This window comes from Drosophila navojoa, chromosome 4 (assembly GCF_054131105.1).
Source record: "Drosophila navojoa isolate 15081-1374.11 chromosome 4, UAZ_NAV_1.0, whole genome shotgun sequence".
Taxonomy (NCBI): Eukaryota; Metazoa; Arthropoda; class Insecta; order Diptera; family Drosophilidae; genus Drosophila; species Drosophila navojoa.
The window spans coordinates 3,402,573-3,427,448 of NC_142892.1; the positions used below are offsets into that span (position 1 = coordinate 3,402,573).

Below are 24,876 nucleotides of genomic sequence, written 5' to 3' on the forward strand. Positions count from 1 at the left end.
TCCGTCGTGCGGTCAGAGTGCTTGAGCACAGTTCGTCGCGGAACTTCTAACCGAACGGTTGTGCTTTTGGCTGCGCCGCAAGCAGAGCTTCACTGTGCAATCGGCCGGCGATCAAATATCACGCAGTGAACGTGATCAGTGATCGGCAGGGAAAATCACTTGAAGAGATTTTTACGGCTCATTTACTTGGCATACGGAAGCTGCAAATGTTTATACAATTTTGTGTACGAATAAACACATGCATACATGCATAGTACATGTGTATGCACACGGTTTAAGCATCTATATATAATTTATTACATATGCAAATGCCGCGTATCTGCTTAATGTCAGCGCGAAAAAGTTCAATTTATTGTTTGTGATTGCAAATTTGACATAATTCGTGTATTTTACAACGCCCCAGGCGCTTCCTCGAAATTCACATTCGTCTTATCGGAACAAAAGTATATATATACAGATATACATCAATTTATCAGTATATATATACACACATTTTTATAGCTGCTTGTTAGCACAGCCTCCAGAACTTGGCCAATCGATTTGAACGTAAGTTAAATGCAAATCCATGTTAATCGCAATTAATTGCAATTATTTATAAAGTTGACATGCGACATTTCCTAGTTGGGTATGCCAGGTGCATTCATCTTGCTCAAAGATCGGACAACAAACATCTACTGCAAGCCAATTAAGGAGAACTTTGAGCTCGGTTTTTGTTTCTTTCTTTTCGTCTAATAAACCAGACTGACCTTATACAGAGCATAGATAACCTTCAAGTTATTATTAAACATTTGACAACAAATACCATTTCGATGATTACTTACTTATTAGGGAAAAAGTGACTGAAAGTGTTATCAAAGCTATGTATGTGAAAATTTTAAATAATTCTAATTTAGGTAAATATATATTTTTATATGAAACTGAATATAAGGAAACCTTAAAAATTTTACTTCATATATATTTTATATCTATAGCCATAACTGTATTTTAAGATCTAGTTTACATATCTCTACGATTTGTTGATCGCACAAAGACTTCATAACATTTTATAGTATTTTTACTATACCCATAATTGTTGACCAGGTGTGAAACTTACATTACCTGTTAATTACCCATTTTGATGTTCAGTTTAATTATGATGTCTCGAGGAAACAATAAAGCAGGAACTGTTGTTGTTTTGTGATTGTTGAAATACGTATCCTAGAATTTCCGTTTGCATTGAAAATCGTGTGACAAAAAAAAAAAATACTACAACAAAATAAAATAAAAACAAAACAAAAATTAAATTGTGACATTGTCACGATCGCAGAATTTCGATCGTGCTGCATATGGAAACAAAATAGAAATATATACATACATACATATATCACTTGCATGATTTGCGCAATTTGTGTCAGAATAGAGCAGATACACATATAAATACATAGCTATACAATATATGTATATATGTTCTTTAATATGTCTAGTCTGAGTAATGCCAATTGGATTTTCTGTGTTTTTCTTTTCGGCTCAAGCGCATATTAGATCCAACTCGACTCGAGTCTGCATAATTTTCAGCTTTGTAATATTTCTTGTTTCTGCTTTTCTAATTAACCGAGAGTCATTTGCATGAATAACGCAGCTAACGGTAAATGGGAGTTTATGTCTTTTGTCTGTAGCAGACAAAACTCTCTGGGTCAGACAACAAAGACATACGACTCGGATTTGGACTGCCACTTGAGCCTCGGCCTGGAAGCTGGGGAGCGGGAACTGGAAACTGACTGGCATATAGGATTGCGACTGCGCGACGGCGTGTAAGGCGTTTTTGTGCGTGGGCGTGACCAACGCCCCCTTTTTACAGCTGCCAAGCAATTAGCAAAAGACGCTGGGACAACAGCGCCTACAAAATACTTGTTACAGACTCGAGTTGTAATTTTTTTTATATGCCAAATACCCATTAAAAATCGTATTTCAAAGAGGGTCGACTGCGACTTCTGTATTAGGTTGGAATTTTCTGTAAAAAAAAATAAAATAATAATGTCTAGATAATTTTAGGCTTTGCAGGCTTTTTAATGGAGCTGGACTGACTTGCTCTCTCAGTTTTTCTTTCTCTCTCTTGCACATAATCTATCGATAGCTCTAGATAAATGTTTATTTATATATATAAGAAAACCTATTATATGAGATAAAGAGTATTTTAAAGCTGATCCTTGTATAGTTTCACATAAAAATGCATATGCTGTATAAGGGGTATGCGCTTGTCGTTCACATTAATTGGCTCAGTTCTTGTGGTTTATGAAAATAACTTATATATGATTTACTATAATACACCTACATATTTGCTATGCTTTACGCTCGCAACTTTTTACAGGGCATCTGCTAGTCGATCCCGTGTAACTAGCTTGCGCTTACCTGTTTTTTTTTTCTGTTGCCTTTTTGCAATTGTTATTCGATTGGAAGTTTTGCATTTGAAGTTGAACTTGTTGAGTCCGAGTCGTTATGTTATGTTTGTTATTTGTTAAAGGTTTTGTTGTTGTTGTTGTTGTTGTAAATGTTGCTGCTGTTGCCTGTTGCCAGTTGCCATTGTTATTGTTATTGTTGTTGTAGCTGGGTGCCAAAATGTCAAGCTGTCCGCATTGGAACATGTTGCGCATAGTTTTCTTTTGACTTTGAGAAAACACAAGGCGCAAGACTTGAAACACATTCCATTAATTGGATCGAGTGTAAAGTGTAAACAAAAAGCCTGCTCGATCGATCGCACGTATCACCCCCATCTGCTCCGCCCCGCTCTCACACTCACCTCAACCCAAGTTTGTTGATCTTGCCGGGAATGAAAATAAAAGAAGAGCAATGAAATACATTAAAATTAAAAGTGAAATACAATAAAAACAACAAAAATAAAATAAATACAAACATGTCAAAAAAGTTAACGAAATACAAAATGCGAGCAGGCCTATATATTGCGTGGTTATGGGCATTAAATTAAATGACAATCAATATTAAATCAATAACAATAAAATAGAAAAAATAATAAAAAAAAAAATAAATGAATTGAAAAAGATATTATAAAAAAAAATGTTAGGCAAAGAATCTTAAGCAAATAATACAAAGAAATAAAATAGAGTACTATTAAAAAATAATCATAATAGATAGAATTTTATAACAAATATTTTGAAAGGTTTTTGGTCTATCAAATTGAAGTCGTAATAGTTAAAAATTTCTTGTCTTCAGCTCTTAGAGCTTTTGAGATAAACGAGTGGACTGATGAACAAACAGAGAGATGAAGCTAAATAGACTCAGTTCATATACCTAATCAATAATAGATGTATATGCTATAAAGGTTCTGTCACGCCTCCTTCTGCCTGTTATATACGTTATCAATTATTATAATATAATATTATTTAAGGAGTGATCGAGTAGCCAAGTGCTAATCAACTCCAAATTTATTAATGGTTCGACAGAACTTTTATATGTATATACAAAAATGTTAAGGCTTTCGCTGTAACCCATGCGCTTACTTAACATTTTTGACCTTCTTGACGTGAGAACCAAAATGTGAAGAACAACAAAAAGGCAGCACACAACAATAACAACAACAACAAACACATTGTGAAAACACAATGTCCGTTGAAGACACAATGTGTAACGACAGTTGGCACATATTTGATGATCTGTCAGATAAGATATAGCACGACAGGAATCCATCGGGAATGCCGACAGAAATGCAAAGTTTATTGAACCCCAAAGCAAAATATAAATAAAAACAAAAATAAAATTCAGCCAAACAAATGAAAAACAAATGAGAGCTAATGTGCGGCTAGCTAATGTATGCCGCTTGGGTGGTGCAAGGTGGTGCAGGGTGGTGCTAAAACTCAACTAGCTGGCAGCTATAGAAACATTTAATAGACGAAACGTTCAACAATTTGATGAGAGTCCAACTTGGGCCGCAGATCTAAAGCATTTAACAGTTCATCTATGTCCGTGTGAAACAATTTGAAAAGCCAAAGGCGATAAATACAAATGTTGCCAAACAAATGTTGTTGTTGTTGTTGTTGTAGTTGTTGCTGGCGTTAAGCTCTTAGTTTATCTCTTTATAAGAACATCGAGGCGTGCCGTGTTTGTAACATGTTGCAGAGTTGTTTTTGCTGTTGTTGTTGTTGTAATGCGATTACACAAAACATAAATAAAAACGCAGCTGTTTGAATTGCACAAAAAAAAAAAAAAAAAACGAGAGAAAGAGTGAGAAATATGTGTGTGTATATATAGAGACCATGCAGCTTGGTTGTGAAGAAAAAAAATAAAAAATAAAGAGAGACTGAAGACTGAATCGAAAGGCAGCCAAGCATTTAATTAACATTTAAATGGCTGTGCTTGAGGAGCTGTTACTTTAAATTACGGCAGCCAAAAGATGGAAAAAAAGAAATATAAAATAAAATTATGTATCTTAAACACCAAAACACACACACACACGCACACACAGTTGCGTGTGTGTAAACAGGTTCGAGTTAAACAAAAATCTGTGAAGAGAGACAAAATTAATGCCCACGATAATTAAGCAATTGCAATATGTAGAGAGCCTGTAGTCAGCATGGGCAACAGCAGCATACACTGACACGCCCCCCCCCCCCCCCCCCCCCCCCCCCTCCGTCTGCTGGTTACGTCTCTGGCCGCTGTTTCACCAAATGATTAATGGAGAAATGCAAAAGTTTTATTAATAAAACGACGCTGGCCACGTTCCCGGAACAGTTCTTAGACAGCGAAACAGCAATGACTCGAGCCACACCATTTGCCAGATCGTCATAGAAAAATACACGCAGCATATATATATATATGTATTATATATATATATAATTTTCTATATTTGTACAGTGCGGATAGGCATTGGTGAACAATGCGCCAACGCCAACTCCTACAGAGCGCAGTCAAATATTTGTGGTATTTCATGTTAATTGATTTTAGATTTACTCTAATGTTAATTATTATTAATAATTATTTATGTGTAAACAGTTTTTTTTAGTATTTCTTATTTAGAATTTCATTATATTGGAGCTGTTAACAGTGTAAATAAAAATATAACACATTTTAAAATATTCTATGCATAACAAAAAAATAAAATAAAATAAAAGTAAAATAAATAAATAAACAAAACTAAAATAATTTTAAAAAAATTGGCAAAAAATTTATATACATATGAATATTTTGTAAAAAAATAATAAAACACTTTAATTTATTTTTAAAATTATAAAATTATATTTATGAACATTGAAAATTTTATATTTTTTCAAAATAAAAATGAATTAAATAATTAATTTTTAAAAAATTTTTAAATGAAAAAAAAAAAATTTCAAAAGGTTTTATGCACCTAATATGGTGCATATTTATGTAAAATATAATTTAAAACTATGCCAACTATGGAAGAGCCTATGCAAAAATATATGTTAATATATTTTTAAGGGTTATTACTCGTAAGACTGTGTGCATATGATAATAATATATATGATAATAATAATAATATATATTAATATATAAGATAATTAATATAAGAGTTATTTCTCGTAAGACTGTGTGCATATGATAATAATATTTAGTCATGTGACACTTGTAGCGAGTGTTTACTGTTTTGTCCAATGTTGTCATATGTGTTTATAGTATCTTCAGCATCTATAGCTATATATATGTATGTATGGGTCTATCTCGTCTGCTTCTCGCATCTCTTGTGATTCATTGGCCATAGCTCATGTCTGGGTCAGTCAACACAGACACATGGATGAGATGAACACCCACAGCTTTGTGGTGTGTGTGTGTGTGTGTGTGCGAGTGTTTCAGTTTGACAAAAATAAAGTTGACATTTTCATGCTGTTTTTTTTTGTGTGTGTGTCTTCCTCTTCTTCTTCTTCTTTCGACGCCTTCAAACGCAGTGGCATGCAGCATTTAGCCATGTGATTTATGTGCTGGGAAAACAGATCAATAACATTTAATACACACACTAATTCCCTCATCCCACACGCACACACGCACACACATGCGCTCAGAGCTTAAGATATTTATGGTCAAAATTCCAGTGAAGCAGGTAAACTTGATTTATCCAGCATTTGTTCCTTATGGCCAATGCCATCTATTAATTAGAAATATATCAAAATATTTTTGCCTTCTGACTCTTTTGTTTAAAGCCGCACAGCCGCGCGCCCCCGCCCCTGTCTGTGTCTGTGCCCGTTCCCACCACGGCGCACGGTGGGCCCGAATTGATTTATCTCTGCCTTGAACGATTTTGGCAAGCCTCCGACGCGTCGGTGGGCCCAGAGGCAAGACAAGGTCAAGGCGAGTTGTCAACGTAGCTTTGAACTTAGATTTCAATGGAAAAAGCATTTGCTAATGTCTTTTATAGAGATATATGTATATATATTTATTTTTTGTTTTGTGTTTTATTTTTTGTGTCTGCAGTTTCGATTAAGCGAAACCTTTTTTGCATTTCGCGGAAGACTCTCAAAACTCAGCTGGCAGACTTCGGCCTGGCGTTATGACCTGACCAAGAGTCTTTAAATACATATATTTTGATTTTATTTTGGGGCCAGCCTGACTGACAGCTGGACAGTGAGACAGTCAAGCCCCTTTGGGCTTGGGTTTCACTTACTAAGCGGCTTAGGGCCGCACCTGATGAGCCAAGGCAAAGGAGCTGTACTCCTTCGATTGCCGCTCTCTTTTCTGTAATTTGAGTTTTTTCTCTTATTTATTTCAGCGTATTTTCTTTTTTTGTAAATTTTAATTAGCTGCAGCAATTGTTCATCGTGTTGTGGCCGCTGTCATTGAGCATTTTCCATTATGCTGAAATTGTTTTTTAATATGCCCATTAAAAGGGAGGCTGGGGTATGGGGTATATTGTTAATGAGTGAGGCAGAAAGTTTTTTTTTTTACAGTTTCATCAACATCTTGTCTACTTAAAGTGATTCAAACTGATTAGAAAAGAACAAAGTTGCAGACATCGATAAATATCGATAGACAGCTAAGACTTTAAAACTATTCAAAGAGCTTAGAGATTGTGGAAATAACATAGAAATAGGTTTATATAATTGGGGAGCTTAAGTAAAATTTACATACTTTCCAGCTCTCGTATTCATACATATTTAGTGACTAGATACCCTGTAATGAATGTTGATTCACTGTCACTGTTATCTATATAAAGACCGACTAATGTATTCCTCTAGTTTCCATATCAACTGCATATGATCTACAGGGTATCTGCTGTTGCAACACTCAAGTCCCATTGCCTTCCGAATTTCTATGTAATTGGAGCAGCCACAACAACAACAACAACAATTTCAGTTAAGAGACACAAGTGTAACAGATGTTAGGCCAACTTGAAGTTTAATGAGCTGAGTCGTAAATTCCATTTGATGGCTGCCCGAAGCAATGAATATTAATAAGCTCACTGAGCAAGCGCAATCGAAATTAAAATTGTTATTAGAATGGAGCCGAGGTGGCCTGGGGGAGGTCGAGTCTGAGAAGAGGGCATGCTGACAAATGATGTGCCAACGGCGTGAAATATATTTTCGATAAAAGTGTCGGAGGCGACAACAAAGCATTGCCAAAAAGGAAAAAAACTCAAAATGAAACGCAACGAGGATCACTTCCGGCTACGCATCAATTAATTTCAGGTCACTCGCCGGTTCAGTTAACTGTTAACGTGTTCTTTTGTTGTAGCTAAGCAACTACAGAAATCACAACAACAACAACAGCAACAATAGCATGCATAATATTAATAATAATAATAATCGAAATCTCTGGCTACGTCACGTTGTACAAATTGCCTTTGTCTCCCGCTCTCTGTGGGCTTATTCAAGTGCTTCCACTCGACCATGAAAAGAGCAGAAATACATATATATATGTATATATATTATTGTGTACATACATATATAGATACATATATGAAACACTCACTTGCTGACAGCTTTTGAACTTTTGAATGCCCTTTGTGCGAGCCTATAGAGTATACCGTTTAGGTGACTAACTGAACTCTGGCTTACAACAAAGCAAGAGTTTGCTTATCGAAAGCATTTATTGAGCTATATTAAGATAATAATAATTCGAGCTGTTGCTTAAGGCATTTAGTTGTATTAACAGTGAAAGTGAGTTTAACAGCAGCTCTAATGTTAGAGTATATGTTATTCTAATGTTAAACTAAGTACTGTTAAATGTTGTTTTACTTATTATGCGACTATCTTGACTACATTCTGAACATGTTGTATAACAAAATGTTAACAGATTTTTGTTAATTTTTAAGGCCTTGACAGTTTACTTTGGAATTTATTTCAACATGTTACTTGACAGAATGATAACAGCATTCCGTGAATTTGAATTTTCTGTTAATTCCATGTTATTATGCAGCAGTTAAATGAAGCCCAACATAATGTTATTGATGTATTATCCACTACAGAAATCTAACTACTTTTCTCCATGAGTCGAAGCAACTTTTTGCTGCATTGCCACACGACTAACGCTTTTGACTGTTGGCAGACAAATTACGACTCATATGCCAGCCGCATAGCAAGCTGTTGGGTCATATCCTATTATATTAGCAGACATAATTTAGCCAGACACTTGCCATAGTTGAGCAGAGCTACGATTGTGAAGCTAAGCCTACTCGAATTCCTTTACATTGTAGAAACTTGAACAGCTTGACTCAGGTCGAGTGGACTCGACGCGGCCGCGTTGATGGACAGGCCGGTGTGCTGGGTAGACAAAGGAATTGTTAATGAGCAACGAGGATACTCGTTATAGAGACAGACGGAGCGCAGCTTGTGATCCGTCTTGCTGCTTACATTAAGCGAATGGCTAGGAATTTGAATGAGTTGACGGAGCGAAAGTGAATGGCTGGCTGCTCACTTAATAAAGCTGTACATCTCTTCCTCTTTGCAGTTACACTCGGGCTCGTGACGATGATGTTGCACCACAGCACAGTTGTGCTGCTGCTGCTGCTGCTGCTGGCCGCGGTGGCAACAGGTACCCAGAACCAGAGCCAGAGCCAGAGCAAGAGCCCCACCCGCTTGCACCACAACGGACATCGAGTGCATCGACAGCGTCATCCGCACAACGCAGTCAAGTCGGAGGTGGAGCTGCTGCCGGGCGTGTCGATGCCCCCAATGGCCGGTCGTGGCACGGATAACACGCGTCTGCGTCGCCTGCACCACGCGCACCACCCATACAACAAGGTGTTAACGCGTCGCCTCCATCAGCGACCCACCGAATGGGACTACAATACATACAACATTTATACAAACACCTTTGGGCCGCCGCCACCGCCGGTGCCCGTCTCGCCGTACGCCGGCAAGGGCGAGGACAATACGGGCGATGTGGAGTTCATCGGCGTCACCGGGCGGGGGCGTGGCAGTGAGTATGTGCCGCCAATTACGACAGCTGCGCCGCCACCGAATCTCAATCGGCGCGCAGCCACGCCGGGCCTAGGCATGGGCACCGTGCCGCCGCTGGTGCCGGCACGACGTGGCTACAGCTATTCAACCACGGCGCCCAGCACCAGCAGCAGCACCAGCAACGCCAGCAGCACCACCAGCGGCAGCACCACGGAGGAGCCCTATGAGACGAACACAATCAGTCGCAATTATCCCACAGATGCCAAGGAAATGGAGCGGTAAGTTGAGCAACTAGCAAGACGAAATACCCTGTATTTTGTTGTTGCATAAATATCGATAAGTATCGATTAATATATATAATAATTATAGTAAAGTATGATAATATATTTAATTACTTTCGCCATGCTCATCCAAAAACTTTCTAGGGTATAGGTTCTATAAAACTAGCTATAGAATTGAGACTTGCATAACTTTAGTAAATATTTAGTCCTAGCTCTAGCCTTGACCTTCTCAGCAGCCTACAGGGTATTCATGTAGTCGCCTCACTAGCCGCTTTGCTCTTCAGCTGGGCGTATGCAATTGCATTTAGTCGTGGTACGGCCCAGTCCAATATTCAAGGCTGCGCAAGCGATAAATTTTCACCTTTACCTTTAGCTTCAGCTGTTGCTGCTGGTCTGCCTGGCTGCCCCTAAGCAGCGAGCTTATCTGAATGCTCATAAATTATTTAAATGTGAAATGTTTCAATGTCGCAAGACGCAGCCCAGCGACGAGCAGCAACTGTTGCTGCTGCCGCCAATGCTGCCGCCGCTGCTGCTTCGATGGCTGCTCCTCTCTATGGTCGCTTCAAATGTCAGCCTTATTAGCTTCAAGGCTAAGTGGCTGGCGAGTTGTTTCGATTGTTATGTCAATTGCAACAAATCAATGTGCACTTGTTGAGGTTGTTGTTGTTGCAGTCAGGCTCCTTTGCCATGCCACATGCCAGAGAGCCAAAGTAGTGTGAGCCAAGATTGCGTCTGGCATTGACTTGAGCTGAGTTAGTGCCTCCTCAAGAGTTCTGCGTCATTGTCTCTCCGTAAGGTAATGAACTTTAACGAGTTTTCAATTGGCAATGCTGATACTTTGTAATTGGAATTAATGTGCGTCTACTTAAGGGCAGTTGCATGCCACGCCGCAGTCGCAAATGCCAAATGGCAATCAAGAATCGACAACAACGGCAATTGGCATTTGCCAATTGGCATACGTTGCGTATGCTCAATCTGCAGCAGGAGCAGGCGGCGCTGCAATTGAAGGTGTTGCTCTGCTTGTTGTTGTTGTTGCTAGTTATGACACATTTTGATTTATGTGGCGGCTACAACAGCAACAACAACTGCCAAAAAGCGCCAGCAGGCATATAAAGCATTCGCATCATCAGTCATAAATTGCTGGCATAGAGCACAGTGGCACAAAACTCTCGGACAAACTCTATATAAAAAAATTTTTGTTTTTAAGAAAATATTGCCCCTCCGCTTCTCGTATCTTCTTCTCTTTACAAAACTCCTACTTTCTCACCTCTTCTTTCTCTCTACAAAACTCCTACTTCTTACCTCTTCTTTCAACATTCCTCCTTCTTTCGCTTCTCGTATCCTTCTTTTTCTCTACAAAACTCCTACTTCTTACCTCTTCTTTCAAATATTCTAAGCTCCTACTTCTCACTTCACTACTTCCTTCTCCTTTCTCCTCTCCTCCTACTGCTACTTATCACGTGTTGTATCCATATTCACTGTGATCACTGTGATTTGAACCGGGTCTTCCATGTTGGCGTATCAACTACCTTCTCTCCACGCCACACCCGGCTCCGAACGTCCGTATCCAAATATCCTATATGAATAGCCTGGTGTATTTGATCAAAAATCTAATAAAAGGCAATGCCGCCTTGCTTTTCAACCAATACTAACAAATCTCTCGACTTTTTCCCCCCGCTTTTCTGCCATTGTGTTTGACTGTGATTTGAACCGAGTGCTTCATGTTGCCAAGTCAGGAAACTTCTCTCTAAGCTACACCCGGCTCCAAATTTTCTATTTCAAATATCCTATATGAATTGCCTGGCGACGCAAAGCCTACTATGAAAAATGTATATTTAACTGATCCAAAATCTTTGAAATATAGGGATTTAAGTTTATCTTGTTTAAGTTATTAATTAAAATTATTATATATGAAATATAGTTAGATTTGAATCTACTTTGATGGAAAATTACAAAAATTGTAGTTTTCAAATGTCTCTTATGGGTTTAAATTAGGTTTACTCGACGAAGTGGGGAGATACAGTATGTTATAAAGTTCACGTAGGCGCGAACTGAGAAGTAATTCATTAATCAATTGATTTATATTTAGTTTGATAATTTACTTAGCTGATATTCTGAATTCTGGTTATTCGATATGTGCACCACTGTGCTGGGCTCTTGCTCATGTAGGCGATAGCAACAACAACAACAACAGCAACGATAACAAATTTGATGGTGCCTTGCCTATATTTCTATTTATTTAAGCGCTGCACGTGCAGCAACAGGCAGCAGCAGCAAAACTGCAAATTTGCAGCTTGCAACTTGCAACTTGCTGGCTGCAAGTTATTTGCCGCTTGTTGCTGCAACAGTGGATATGGAAATGATTGCTCATATTGCATTCACACGCACCGCCTCGTCGCGTGAAATTTGTTTTTATGTCCAATATTAAACGTCTTTTCAATCTGGTATGAGTTGATTAAGTATGAGCAAATCAAAAAGAAATAAATTATTTTTCGTTATAAATTTAAGTTTTAATCAGTCATAAATTGCTAGCATCTACATCTACTGTTAGACAAACTTTATCAAAAAATATTTTTACCAATATTATTATATTTATATTTTTTAAATTTTATTTATTTATATTTTTTCTCGCTGTGCTTTGAACCGAAACTTCCATGTTGGCAAGTCAGGTCCCTTCCCACTAAGCCACACCCACCCCAAGTTTCCTATTTCAAATATCCTATATGAATTGCCTTAGCCTAGCCGCTTAGCCTACTGCGATTCCTGATTTACTGATCACAAAGCTATACAACAAATATTCCATTGGAGGATCGAGGGATTTATGAGTATATTTATTTTGTTGGGTGGAATAGAATTCGAACCTAGGGCTGAGGCGGGATTCTCTAGCTTCTAGAGGGTTTGGGAGTTTGAACCTTGACTTCAGGGAAAATAAATGTAAAAAATTTAATTTCTTACAAAATTTATATTATTCTGTTCTGGAGAAAATATGTCGAATGGTTTGTGTTATATTTTAATGGGTATCAGCAGCTGCCCTCTCTCTCTCTCTCTGTCTCTCTCTCTATCTCTCTCTGTCTCTCACTCTCTCTCCCTCTCTCTCTGTCTATCTGTCTCCTCTGCTGATCTTTTCAATTTATAGCTGTCCTGTGTATGTTGCTCGCAATTTGTTGTTGTTGTGGCTGCCTGTCGCAGCTGACATTTGATGGATGTCTTTTTTTGGTGATATTTGTGTGTGTGGCGCACGCTTTGATGGGGAGTTTTGATTTCGTTTTTCTGCTGGTAGGAATAGGGGAACTGGGGGAACTCATAAAGTTGGAAGTTTTTCGGCTGCGTTAATTATGCGAGGTGTTTGCTGTGGCAGCCAGCCCACATCGAACGGCATGGAAAGGCCACTTGCTGCATCTGGTATTGGTAACAAAGCAAAGCCTTGACTTCAATAACAGCAACAACAGCTAGCTGCAGTTAGGCTAGCATTTGCAACAATTGGCAACAAATGCTTAAATCGAATGAGACAACAATGCAACCAGCCACAATGCCACAACAACAACCAACAAAAGAAACAACAACAGCTGAGTTATGTGCACTTAAAGCAACTTTGTGACCCTAAACTTTGCCACAAGCCGAACGCACACAGCTGAGCAAATTGCTTGTCAACCAACGATCGAAGGCGGCTGCAACATGGGGCATGCAGCCATGCAGCCATGCAGCCAGCCAACAGCCTCGACTGAAAGCCCAGCTCAGGAGTCTAGCCAATAATTACATAGACTGATTTGATATGCTGTGCTTGAGTTTTCCTCTGTGCTCTGTGGAAATTCGTTGGGTTGCTGCGGCAGCGTGAAGCATTGGCCACGCCTACGCGTGCCTAAGCGTGGGCAACTGAGCTCTTATCTGTTGAGTCGGTCATGCCCATCTGGCTGGGGGCAAGGGCAAAGCCTTGGCCCAACCAGCACTGAACTTTAATGAGTTTTCCACGAGCAGAAAAGAAGAAGATGTTCGAAGCGACAATACAGAGAGTAAGTGCAAAAAAAATTCTACATACATTAATTAGATGAATTGTAAAATGTATATGCTTAAAAATAAAAATAAAATAATAATTGGCCAAATGTTGCGTATGCTCAATCTGCAGCAGGAGCAGGCGGCGCTGCAATTGAAGGTGTTGCTCTGCTTGTTGCTGTTGTTGCTAGTTATGACACATTTTGATTTATGTGGCGGCTACAACAGCAACAACGGCAACAACAACTGCCAAAAAGCGCCAGCAGGCATATAAAGCATTCGCATCATCAGTCATAAATTGCTGGCATAGAGCACAGTGGCACAAAACTCTCGGACAAACTTTATTAACAAAAAATTATTTTATTTCGCTTCGCTTCTCGTATCTTCTTTCTCACTATAAAACTCCTACTACTTCTCTACTTCTTTCTCTCTTCTAAACTCCTACTTCTCACCTCTTCTTTCAATATTCCTCCTTCTTTCGCTCCTCGTATCCTTCTTTCTCACTATAAAACTCCTACTACTCTTCCCTACTTCTATCTCTCTTCTAAACACTACTACTTCTCTCTTCACTACTTCCTTCTCCTTTCTCCTTTCTTCCTACTGCTACTTATCACGTGTTGTATCCGTATTCACTGTGATCACTGTGATTTGAACCGGGCCTTCTATGTTGGCGTGTCAGCTACCTTCTCTCCACGCCACACCCGGCTCCGAACGTCCGTATCCAAATATCCTATATTAATAGCCTGGTGTATCTGAACAAAAATCTAAAAGGAAATGCCTCCTCTCAAGTTTTTCCCCCCTTTTCTTCCATTGTACACACTGTGATTTGAACCAGAGTTTCCATGTCGGCAAGTCAGGCACCTTCTCTCTAAGCTACACCCGGCTCCAAATTTTCTATTTCAAATATCCTATATGATTTGCCTGGCGGAGCTTAGCCTACTGCGATTCGTGTTTTATATTATTATTAAAAAAAAAAAAATGTCATGTTGTATAGTATGGGACTCGAACCTGGGTATAATCATGAAAAAAAAACTATTCACAAAAATTGTCCTTTTACATTTTTTTTCCCCAAAACGCTATTGAAGCTCAATTAAATTGATTTGTATTATTTATGTATAATCGGATATGTATAGGTGTCTTATCTAATATTATTTACCATAATGAAATAATCAGGAACTTCTAATTTTGTGAAGAAGAAAAACTAACATTGATTTATTGAAAGTTTCTTAATTAAAATGCAGACAGAAAAACGAGAGTCTTCAATGATGTCTTATTGATTGAACAAATATACGATATTATGTTAAGTATTTACAGTTGGATAAAGCTGCAATGCAATTAGTGTGCCTAGAATTGAGTAAGTCACACACACAATAAAGAGACATGACGGACGGACGGACGGAGACGGAGATACGGTGACTTTGTATTTTGGTCTCTTTCAATAATTTGCAAATCACGCAGCTTCGCATCTCAAGTTGAAAATTGGGTTAATGCAATGCTCGAAGTCGGACGTCGACGTTGGAGTCGGAGTCGGAGTCGGAGTTGGAGCTGAGGTTGGACAGTCGGACAGCTGGATATATAACAGCATGCAAAACCAGTTGCAGGCGGTCGGGCAGGCGGTGCGACGGGTGCTGCATGTGTGACTTGACTTTTGTCTTGCGGGCATTAAAACACAAAAGACAACAAAACTGAGCGCCACACACACACACACACACAAACGTTCATATGCAGAGAGACAAGAACCACCCAAAAAGCGTGACGCACAAAATTCCATGCAACATGTTGAACAGATAAGACAAACACACACACACACACACACATACACATACAGCTGCAGTTGACTTATTTAATTATGTTGCAATTGTATGCCAAGTGGAGTAGTAAAGAGTGAGAGGCAGAGCGAGCCAGTGATACCCAGCGGTGGGTTGGGCTTGGGGGGCTTTCGGCCACTAAACTCCGGACGTGTCTCTCTATTCGTGTGGCAACACTTGTGCTTTATAGGGCTTTCTATTCATTCATTCATTTGGTATGTAGTCATTGTTACCAAAAACACTTTTCACGCGATTTTTTGATAACAATCTCTACACACACATAGACACTCTCTTCTTGAACAGCCGAAAATATGTTAATTTGATGAAAATTTGTTGTTACTTCTCGTTTTCGTTGCGCTTTTGTTAGCAGTTTCTATAGAAAGAAATAAAATGGAAATCGTGAGCCGTCGTGCTTGCATCTGCAACTGCAAAGCCTTAGGCTGCGCTAGAGATGGGCAAAATATCGTGCTGCCAAGAGGGCTATGTTAGTTTTGAAGCAATCGCACTTTAGCTCTTGGCCTCATCTATAAACAGCCAAGTTGGTCTGCTAGAGATGGGCGAAATGCCGTATAGAGGAAAAGGGGTAACTATGAAAAGGGCTATATAGGGTTTTCACTTATTTCCAGCTCTGTATAATAAGTTACACTTGGATAGTACGCTACATTCTAATATAGAAATAAATGATTAGCCAACTATCATTACCCACAATCCAAGAGTTGATTTAAGATTATCGGATTTTCATATAATATCTGCCTAGATAGTTCATTTAACTCTTTCGCTGGCATAATTTCTTAATTATCTACCTCGTGTCACGTTCTGAAACATCGCCTCATGCTCACCCATCGCTGGGATGAGAGATTTAAGGTCTGTAGCTTCTGCAGTGCTCACGTTTGCCCACTAATCGGATTTTCGGCCCTGGCTCGACACGGCCGTTGTTTAAACAAGTTTGGGGCATTAATCATGCTTTACACCAGCCTCACACCAGCAGCAGCCACAAGCAACAAGCAACAACAACAACAACAACAAGGCGTTGCAAGAGAACGAAAGGCCGCATTAGTAGGGCGCAACGCATTGACAGGCCCTTGGCCAAAGATCGCTTATCGCCCGATTACGATAATGTTGTTGCTGTTGTTGTTGCTGTAGAGACGTACGCCAAGCGTACAGTGAACCCATTTAGGCATCCAGCACTTCCTTGGCATATAATCAGCTCCAACACTCGCATTAGCAGCTGCGGGGCTCAAGTGCTGCTGCTGCTGCTTCTTCCATCGACTGCTTCATCGTCCTCCTCGTCTGACACTTGGCGAATGCAATTTTCATTTCACTTTTCCGCGGCCGCTGGAAAAGTCGTCTGCGGTGATTTTTATTGAATAATCTGCTGTGCAAGACAAATTTACGGCCAAATTAGAACTGAGTCTATGAGCTAAGTCAGAGGCGTGACTTGCTCTTTTTTGTGCTTACGCTGAAAGAGTTAGGGTAGCGGCAGAGTCTATTAGCTAGGGGAGACTTGTGCAGTTTGGTCAAGAAGAAGACGAATTTTAGACAGCAAATTGAAATAAGTTTAACGATAAGAGAGATGTATAGCAATTGTATAAACCTCATACGACTAGAGAGAAATATTATACAAATTTGACTAAGAGAAGAAAAGCCTAGTCATTGATAGAATACCAGTAAATTTATGAATGTAAGAAAATTAAGAAATATATAACATTTTTAACGAGGGTTCCTTTCCAGAAATATTTTTAAAAATTTCGAGCTACAGAATTGGTGTTCAGGGTCTTCAATAAAATAGAAATTGAGAGATGGAGGAAGTCGCTATAATTTCCAAATATTTAGAATGGTATTGACATTCTGAATTTAGGATACAACTAATTTTGCTTTAAATATATATATGTCGAACTTGAAACGTTGTTCCCATTCAAAATTCAGAGACAGCGCATTCAGCAGTCGGCCATTAGAGCTCCACTTTAACGACTTCGCTCTGAGTGCTGTAATAACTCTTGAGTGCAAAAATGAAAAAAAAAAAGCAAGCAAAATGCAAATAAATAAAACTAAGAGCTGGGCAAAGGCAAAGCGGCTGCTGCACTTGTGCCAAGGCATGGACATGCCTGAAATATTATTTGAGAAAGAAAAAAAAAATGGTGGAAAAAAATGAAAACAAATTCTGATGCAGTGCGTCGTACTCTACTGCTGCTGCTGCTGCTGCTGCTTCCTCTTCTTCTTCTTCAGAGGCGTTTCGCATTTAACGCTAAGTAAAAAGCCAAATAACAAGAGGCAAATGCAACTGCAGCGGAGTGAAGAGACGAAAGAGTCAAAGCAACTTCAGAGTCAGAGTCCGAGTCCAGAGTCTGTGACCAGGAAGCATGTCTAAAAATGTTGCTGTTGTTGTGTTCTTATGCTTCTTCTTCTTCTTCTACTACTTCTTGTTGTGGCCGTTGTCGTGGTTGTCGTCATGTTACTGTTACCCCGGCTTGGTAGTGGGAGTTGCGAGTGGCCCTGGTAGCCGCTGCTGCTGCCTCCTAATGATGCATTCGCTGCTCCGTCTGTGGTTCTGGCAGAATTTCGTAATTGCATTTTTGGTCGGAGCAGGCCAATTTAGATTCTAATTTCATGCCACAAATCAGATTAGTTGGCCACAATCACACAAGAATGGCCGAGTACAGTTAGATGGCCAAATACCCTCTGCCTCCACGCCTGCTGCCTGCTTCAGTCTTGACCTTAAATGTTTTCAGCCATAAAGTATATAGTTTTCCATGCAGTTTTCTTTCATTTTATTGAGACTTTTACAGCTGTTAAGTGTCGCCAACGCTTGTCGCCTCTTAACTGTTTTTTTCTTAACTCGTTTTCCATGGAAATTGACCCCCGGCTGCACGCAGCTCGTAAAAATGATTTAGCTTCGCCTCAAGTCGAGAGGTCAATAAAATCGAAGCTCCTCTCGTCCAGGCCCCGCTCAGATCTGCATAAATATAATAAATACATATAGTTGCATTGTGCTCGCCCCTCTTCACAAATTAAAAAATCAGTTGAAACTGTTCCCACGAAAGACACACGATTATCCATTATGCCCGGCACAATGATGGCTGCCATAAAGCAGAGTCCATAAAAAGCCTTTGGTGTCGAAAGCTGTTTCAATTAAGGTTAATTTGGTCATATAAAAATCTCGTTAACTATTCGCACTTGGAGGTTTTCTTCAATTTTGTCAACAACGCTTAAAAGTGAGTTAAGACTATAATAATCTTAATATGGACATTGAGTTGCATTTCAATTTATATTCAAAATAGTTTTTATTTATAACTCGTAGTGATAAACATACGCCCTTCTATGCGATTTTCGTGACTGTTAGTTAAGTCTTCACATGTTTGTTTTTTGTCACTTTGTTAAACTGTTTTTTGATAAAAATCAAAATATTTATTAGCTCTTGCTGTATCAGGTCTCTTTCAGCTCTTGTTTCGGTTGCCCATTCGTTTGCCTACCTTGTTTCTCCATCTCTATTAGTCTGTATCTTATTCCATATTTTGTTTATTTTTCATTCATAATATTTGAAAATATCTTTCTTAATATCTATGCTTTTCTCTTTCTCATTCAGAGTTTTATCTATATCTCTCTATTATACTTTCGTTAGCGACTCTCTCTCATTGTATCTACCTGACTAGCTCTCCCTCTACCTGGCAACCTATCTCTCTATCTCTTGTCTCTCTCTCTCTTGTCTCTCTCTCTCTCTCTCTCTCTCTATCTATATCTATATTTCTATCTCATTCACTCTCCAGCTCACTACCTCTCTATCTCTCTCATTGTCTATCTCTTTCCATCTCTTTCACTCTCCATCTTACTGCCACTCTCTATATCTCTCACTCTCTATGTGACTACTTCTCTCTATCTCACTCACTCTTTCTATAAGACTAACTCTCTATCTATCTCTTTTTCTATCTCCCCCACTCTCTCTTTGCCTATGCATTGCCTCGAGTAAGATCTACTAAGGCGTACTCCCCATTCCATCTCAGGTCGATTTCTACCTCCGTCTTCTTTTTCGATTTTTCTCGAGATTAAGTAAATAAATATTTTCATAGCCACAACAATAACAATTAATCCGAAATAATTATCATATGCAAAGGTTGAGCACGTGAAAAATTGATACAGTTCGAGAGCTGAAACGGAAACGTGATGCTGGCTGCAGGCATAGCTGAGCCCTCGACATATGAGCAGCCATTTGTTAAGCACAGATGCTGCAGTCCATTAAGGCAACGCCCACATACACACACACACATATGTATATATATATATATATATATATATTTTGCTGCCAGTTCACCTTTTGGCCTGGCGCTGAGTCAGAGCCAGAGACTGCGCTTCGGCCAGGCTCATCAATTTCTGCTTCGATGTTCAATAAAAATAAATCGTAAATCAATAAGAGCTGCACTCAAAGTTCAGAGCCAAAAAACTTGGCCTCACTCTCTCGCTGCCGCCTTCCACTCACTGCCCCCTCTTCTTCTCACTTCTTTTTCTTGAAAAACTTAACTGTTTTTATACCCTGAACCCATTGAAAATGGGAAATCAGGGTATAATGGTTTTGTTAAAATGTATGTAACAGGCAGAAGGAGGCGTGGCAGACCCCACAAAGTATATATATTCTTGATCAGGGCGACGAGCTGAGTTGATTTAGCCCTGTCCGTCTGTCTGTCCGTCCGTCCGTCCGTCCGTCCGTCCGTCCGTCCGTCCGTCCGTCTGTCCGTATGTTTGAACGCGTCGATTTCAGAAGATACAAGAGCTAGAGACTTCAACTTTTTTTTAAAATGTCCGTATATATCACGCGGATATCGAGTTTATCACTAAAAAACGATAACTCATTCCGATACTTTTTTATCGATAAAAAACCTTATCGAATATCACTTAAATAATTATATCTCCTACATCTTTCAAGCTAGAGTCTCCAAATTTAAAATGTATATTAAGACGCATGTCATACAATTTCGGTTTTTGTTAAAATTTACCCCCCGCCCCTATATCCACCCCCTCACCATCATCTTTGTAGAAGTCGTTTATCAAATACTAGAGACTTGTGCTTCGGTATACACATACATTTAAACAATATGAATACGTTCTGAAAGTTTCATTATGATCGTACGTCTAGAAATTAAATTATTCAACAAATAAGTTCTCCTAATATTGCCAACACTGCAGCGCAACCCAAGCGCAATCGCCTGTATATGTGAGTGTGTGTGTGTGCGTGTATTTGTTTGCATGAGTGCGTGTGTGGGTGCTAATTATTATTGAAATATCAGTTGCTTGTAGGGTTCAGGGGATCTCGTAGTCGAGCAGTCTCGACTAGAGCTTTCTTACTTGTTTTATATATTTTATTTTTATTTTTATGAAATTCATATATATTTTTTTGATTAATTGGCTTGCAATACAGTTTCATCTGAAATATATTTTGATTGATGTTTTTATAATTTTTGTCCATAAACTGAACGATCTGAACACTTTAGCTGCCTTATATAAAAAGACAATCAAGCAGCAGCAGAGCCCGAGGCAGAGGCAGAGCCCGAGGCAGAGGCAGAGGCAGAGGCAGTAGCAGCAGTCGCTGCAGCTCTCTTTATGGTATTTCCAGTCAGCAGAGGGCTGTCTGCTCAGGTGGCAGACTGGGCAGCTAGCCACAGGTGTTCGCTGAGCAATTAAAAATGTAAATTTCAAATTTCTCACTCTAAACGTTTCTAAACAAATGAAGCCAATGAAGCCGTAGTCGCTGCTCTGCCACAGTGCACCGGATCCGGCTGAAGATTTATGCAGTCAAAAGAATGGGAACATGTTTTGCTTTTCTTTCTGTCTTTCTGTCTGTCTGTCTGTCTGTTTGGGGCATGGGGCATGTTGCTTGTTGCACTTTGGCTGGCACAGTTACGAAAACTTCCGCATTTTGTTCTCGCTATGGATGCTGTTGCTCCTCTTTTTCCTCTTCGTCTTCGTCTTCGTCTTCGTCTTCTTCTTGTTCTCGTGGCGCCCTTATTGCTGGCTAGCTGACTGGCCCGTCTCTCTCCTGCCCCCTCTGCCTCTGGCCTGCACACTGTTGCATAAATAACGTGAGAATTATGGCGCAGCCCAGTTGCAGCCTGCAACATAACATAAATATGCATGTGCTGCAATAAAGAAATTGTTAAATGCCCCAAATGGCCAGCGAAAAGTCCCGCTGCGCGTCTTTTTCATGTAAGCTATGCCATTGTGAAAGCGGGTATATTGGTTTTTGATAATAATATATAATATATACATATTTACTTCTGAATATACTGAAGTTGATTGGGCATACTCTGCATATACATATATCTAGGACAATGAGAAGTGTGGATTCTTGTCTCTTCCTCTTCCTTTTCTGACTTTTGCATTTTTTTCTTCATTTTCAACCTATCTTTTTCATTTTATAGTCTTCATATTTTTTTTTTTTGTCAAATCTTCTTTGAAATTGTTTTTTTATCCACCTTCTCCTTTTTAACTTATGCCATCTCTTCGAGTCTTCTTCTCTTCTTGAGTCTTTTTCCATCTATTGCATTCCATTTGTTCATCCCTTTACTTTTTCGTTTCATTTCCTATATAATGTTCCATTTCCATTTCTTGTTCTCTCTTCTCTTCTGTGGTGTTTTTCTTACCTAATTCACATTTCTCTCATCTTCGTTTCTGTTCCATTTTCAGCCCTTTTCTTCACATTTCTGGTATTTCTTTTCCATTTTCTTTCGATTATTCGATAAACAAAAGCTTTTCCTGTACCTTGAACGGGTATTATGCAGTCGTTTATCTTTAAAGGTATTCTTTGTTTTAGATTTCTTTTTCTTTTGTTTCTCATATATATATGGCATAAACGAAGTCACAAATTTGTGTACAACGGTGCACGTCCACAGCAACAAGCTGCCGCAGCTATCAGGCACAGCCTCAGCCTCTGTCTCAGTCGCTGTCTCAGGCTGAGCCTCGGCTTCAAGTGTAGTCAGTCAGTCAGTCGTTGACCACGTCACGCGTCTGCAATTGTTTGGCCCGTATTGCCAATTACGACACCAGCAACCAGCAGCGGCAGCAACTGTTGCCCTCGTCCAGCTACTTGCAATTTATGGTTGCTTCTTTTTTTTTTTATTGTTTGACTTTTTGGGCAGTTCGAAAAATCGAAACAAATTCAAAAAGAGCACGAGAAAAACCCGCTTATTATCAACGTTTATGTGTTGCTGCCGCTGGCGGTCAAAAAGGTATCCACATGCTGTTTTTACACATTCACAGTTTGACAGCGACTGTGGGCCTGAAACAAAAGTATCAAAAATAAAAACTACTAAAACAAAGAAACATATTTGTTATGTAAATTTAAATATATAACTAGTTTTTTATTTTTTGTTGAGCTTTTGGTATAAATGTTAAGAAAACTCCGTGTTAACTGCTTTTGCCCTTCTATGCAATTCTCATGACTACAAATAAGTTCCCATATCCATATGAAAATACTGCTCTAGTTAATTGGAGTCACATTCGTTAACGTACTTCGTTTGGGGCCAATAGAAAACTTGGAAGTTTTCATCGCTGATTTCGACACATTTCGTGACGAGTTGTTCAATGCTCGGAATGACATGCGGATTGACATTTTGTGTGTGTGTGTGGACAGACTGACAATCGTCGAGTTGTTGCCGTCGAGGCGACAGATGCAGACGCTTCTGCATCTTCTGGGCGCTGGCCAACCTGTTGGCCAGTTTATTATGACAGCGAATGGACTGTGACCAGGCCAATGCCAGCTGGAAAAGTCAGTTTTGATTTTAGTTTTTGGATTCGTTTTGGTCTTTGCCAAATTTCACTTTTTACTTTGCTGATCCACGGCTCGATCTCTTGCATCCAACAGGCGACACATTTGCGTGCAGCAGCGCACCATCACGATGCCGGTGAAGACGACGGAGGTGTACACGCGACCCACCTGGAAACACATCAGCACGCCCTGCCAGCCGCCCACGCATCCCGGCCAGATGTGCACCCGCGTCCAGCTGGTCCACGAGCAGGCCTACCGGGATGTCATCAAGCACAAGCCAGCGCAGCAGCTCAGCTACGAATGCTGTGCGGGATGGAGTCGAGAGACGCCGAGAGCGGATGCGTGCAAGAAACGTGAGTAAAGACTATAAGAGAGAATATGAGAGAAGGAGAGAGAAGTAGGTCTATGAGCGATGAGAAGAGGAGCAGGAGCAGATGAAGTGCAGATAAGAGAGAAAAGAGAAGAGATAGGAGAGTAAAATAGTTGAGATTAGAGAGAAGAGAGTAGAGAGAAGCCAAAAGTTCCTATATATAGGAGAGAAAAAAGAAGACGGGACAAAGAATGAGCAAGCAATTAGAAAAGAAGAAGTAATGCCACTGATACAGAGAGAATATAAGCTTGATCGGAAGATGAGATGTGTGAAGAAGATAATTGAAAAAAAAAGGAACAGAAAATAATCCACCTGATCTCAATTTCTCATGCAGCTGTTTGCACCACGCGCTGTCAGAACGGCGGCAATTGCACGGCGCCGCAGACATGCAGCTGTCCGGCGGGCTTTACGGGTCGCTACTGCGAGCAGGACGTGAACGAGTGCCAAACGGAGAAGCCGTGCGATCAGCAATGCGTGAATACCCAAGGATCGTACTACTGCCGCTGCCGGCAGGGCTTCGTGCTGCAAGCCGACCAGCAGAGCTGCCGGAAGAGCTCTTCGCATGCGGACGATGCATTCGAGGCGCGTGATCTGGAGAACGATATTGATGACACGGACGCAGAGGTGGTAAGCAGGCTGCAGAAGATCGAGCGATCGCTGGCCAACGAGCGCATCCACACGAATGAGCTGCAAAAGTCACTGCAGGCCACCTACAGTGTGGTGGACACACTGAAGAGTAGGCTGAGCACGCTGGTAAGTCGCATGACCTTGACTTTGAATGCTCAATAGCTTAACTAATATACATATGTATGTATGTATATGCTGTCTTACAGGAGAAGCAAGCGATGGATGTGAATCGTATGCAAACGAATCTCTATAAAACAGAATCGCGCACCAACAAGCTGGAGAGCATGATAAATCTTTTATTCAAATGTCGAAACGCACCCAATGCCAATTGCCCTTGAAATGCGGGGAACGCGGGGATGATGACCGGAAGTGCATTTTATTTTAGTTATAATCTAAGCTAAAGCATAATCATAATGTGTTTGTCTGTAGCTGCTCCTGCTTGTAAGCCATTCCCCAACGCAAGTGCCTCCGTAGTTTCTAAAGAAAACATAAAATACGAAATCAAGAGCAGATCAAAATTGAAAATTCACTTAGTACTTAAGAGCATGTGTCATAAATGTATGTATGTAATAAAAACATGAAATCTCTAGTTTTTAAGCCTCACAATTTGCTATATGTCTAGTATTTGCATGTATTTGTATATAGGATATATATATTTATATATATGAGAAATCAAAATAAATAAATTTGTTGTAAGCATCTCATT

The 24,876-nt window shown here is 39.7% G+C and overlaps 1 protein-coding gene and 1 long non-coding RNA gene across 2 annotated transcripts; both read left to right on the forward strand.

Annotated features, from left to right (window-relative positions):
* On the forward strand, nucleotides 1-24,830 carry slow (epidermal growth factor-like protein slowdown). The gene is made up of 5 exons (XM_018101886.3): nucleotides 1-546; nucleotides 8,890-9,619; nucleotides 23,270-23,526; nucleotides 23,878-24,296; nucleotides 24,377-24,830. The coding sequence occupies exons 2-5, from the start codon at nucleotides 8,910-8,912 to the stop codon at nucleotides 24,506-24,508; spliced, it is 1,518 nt and encodes a 505-aa protein (XP_017957375.1). The 5' UTR covers nucleotides 1-546; nucleotides 8,890-8,909; the 3' UTR covers nucleotides 24,509-24,830.
* Nucleotides 14,790-15,827, forward strand: LOC149091330 (uncharacterized). Its single transcript, XR_016196797.1, has 2 exons — nucleotides 14,790-14,966; nucleotides 15,071-15,827. It is a non-coding gene; the product is annotated as an uncharacterized LOC149091330 (long non-coding RNA).
* Nucleotides 24,831-24,876: the final 46 nt, after the last annotated feature.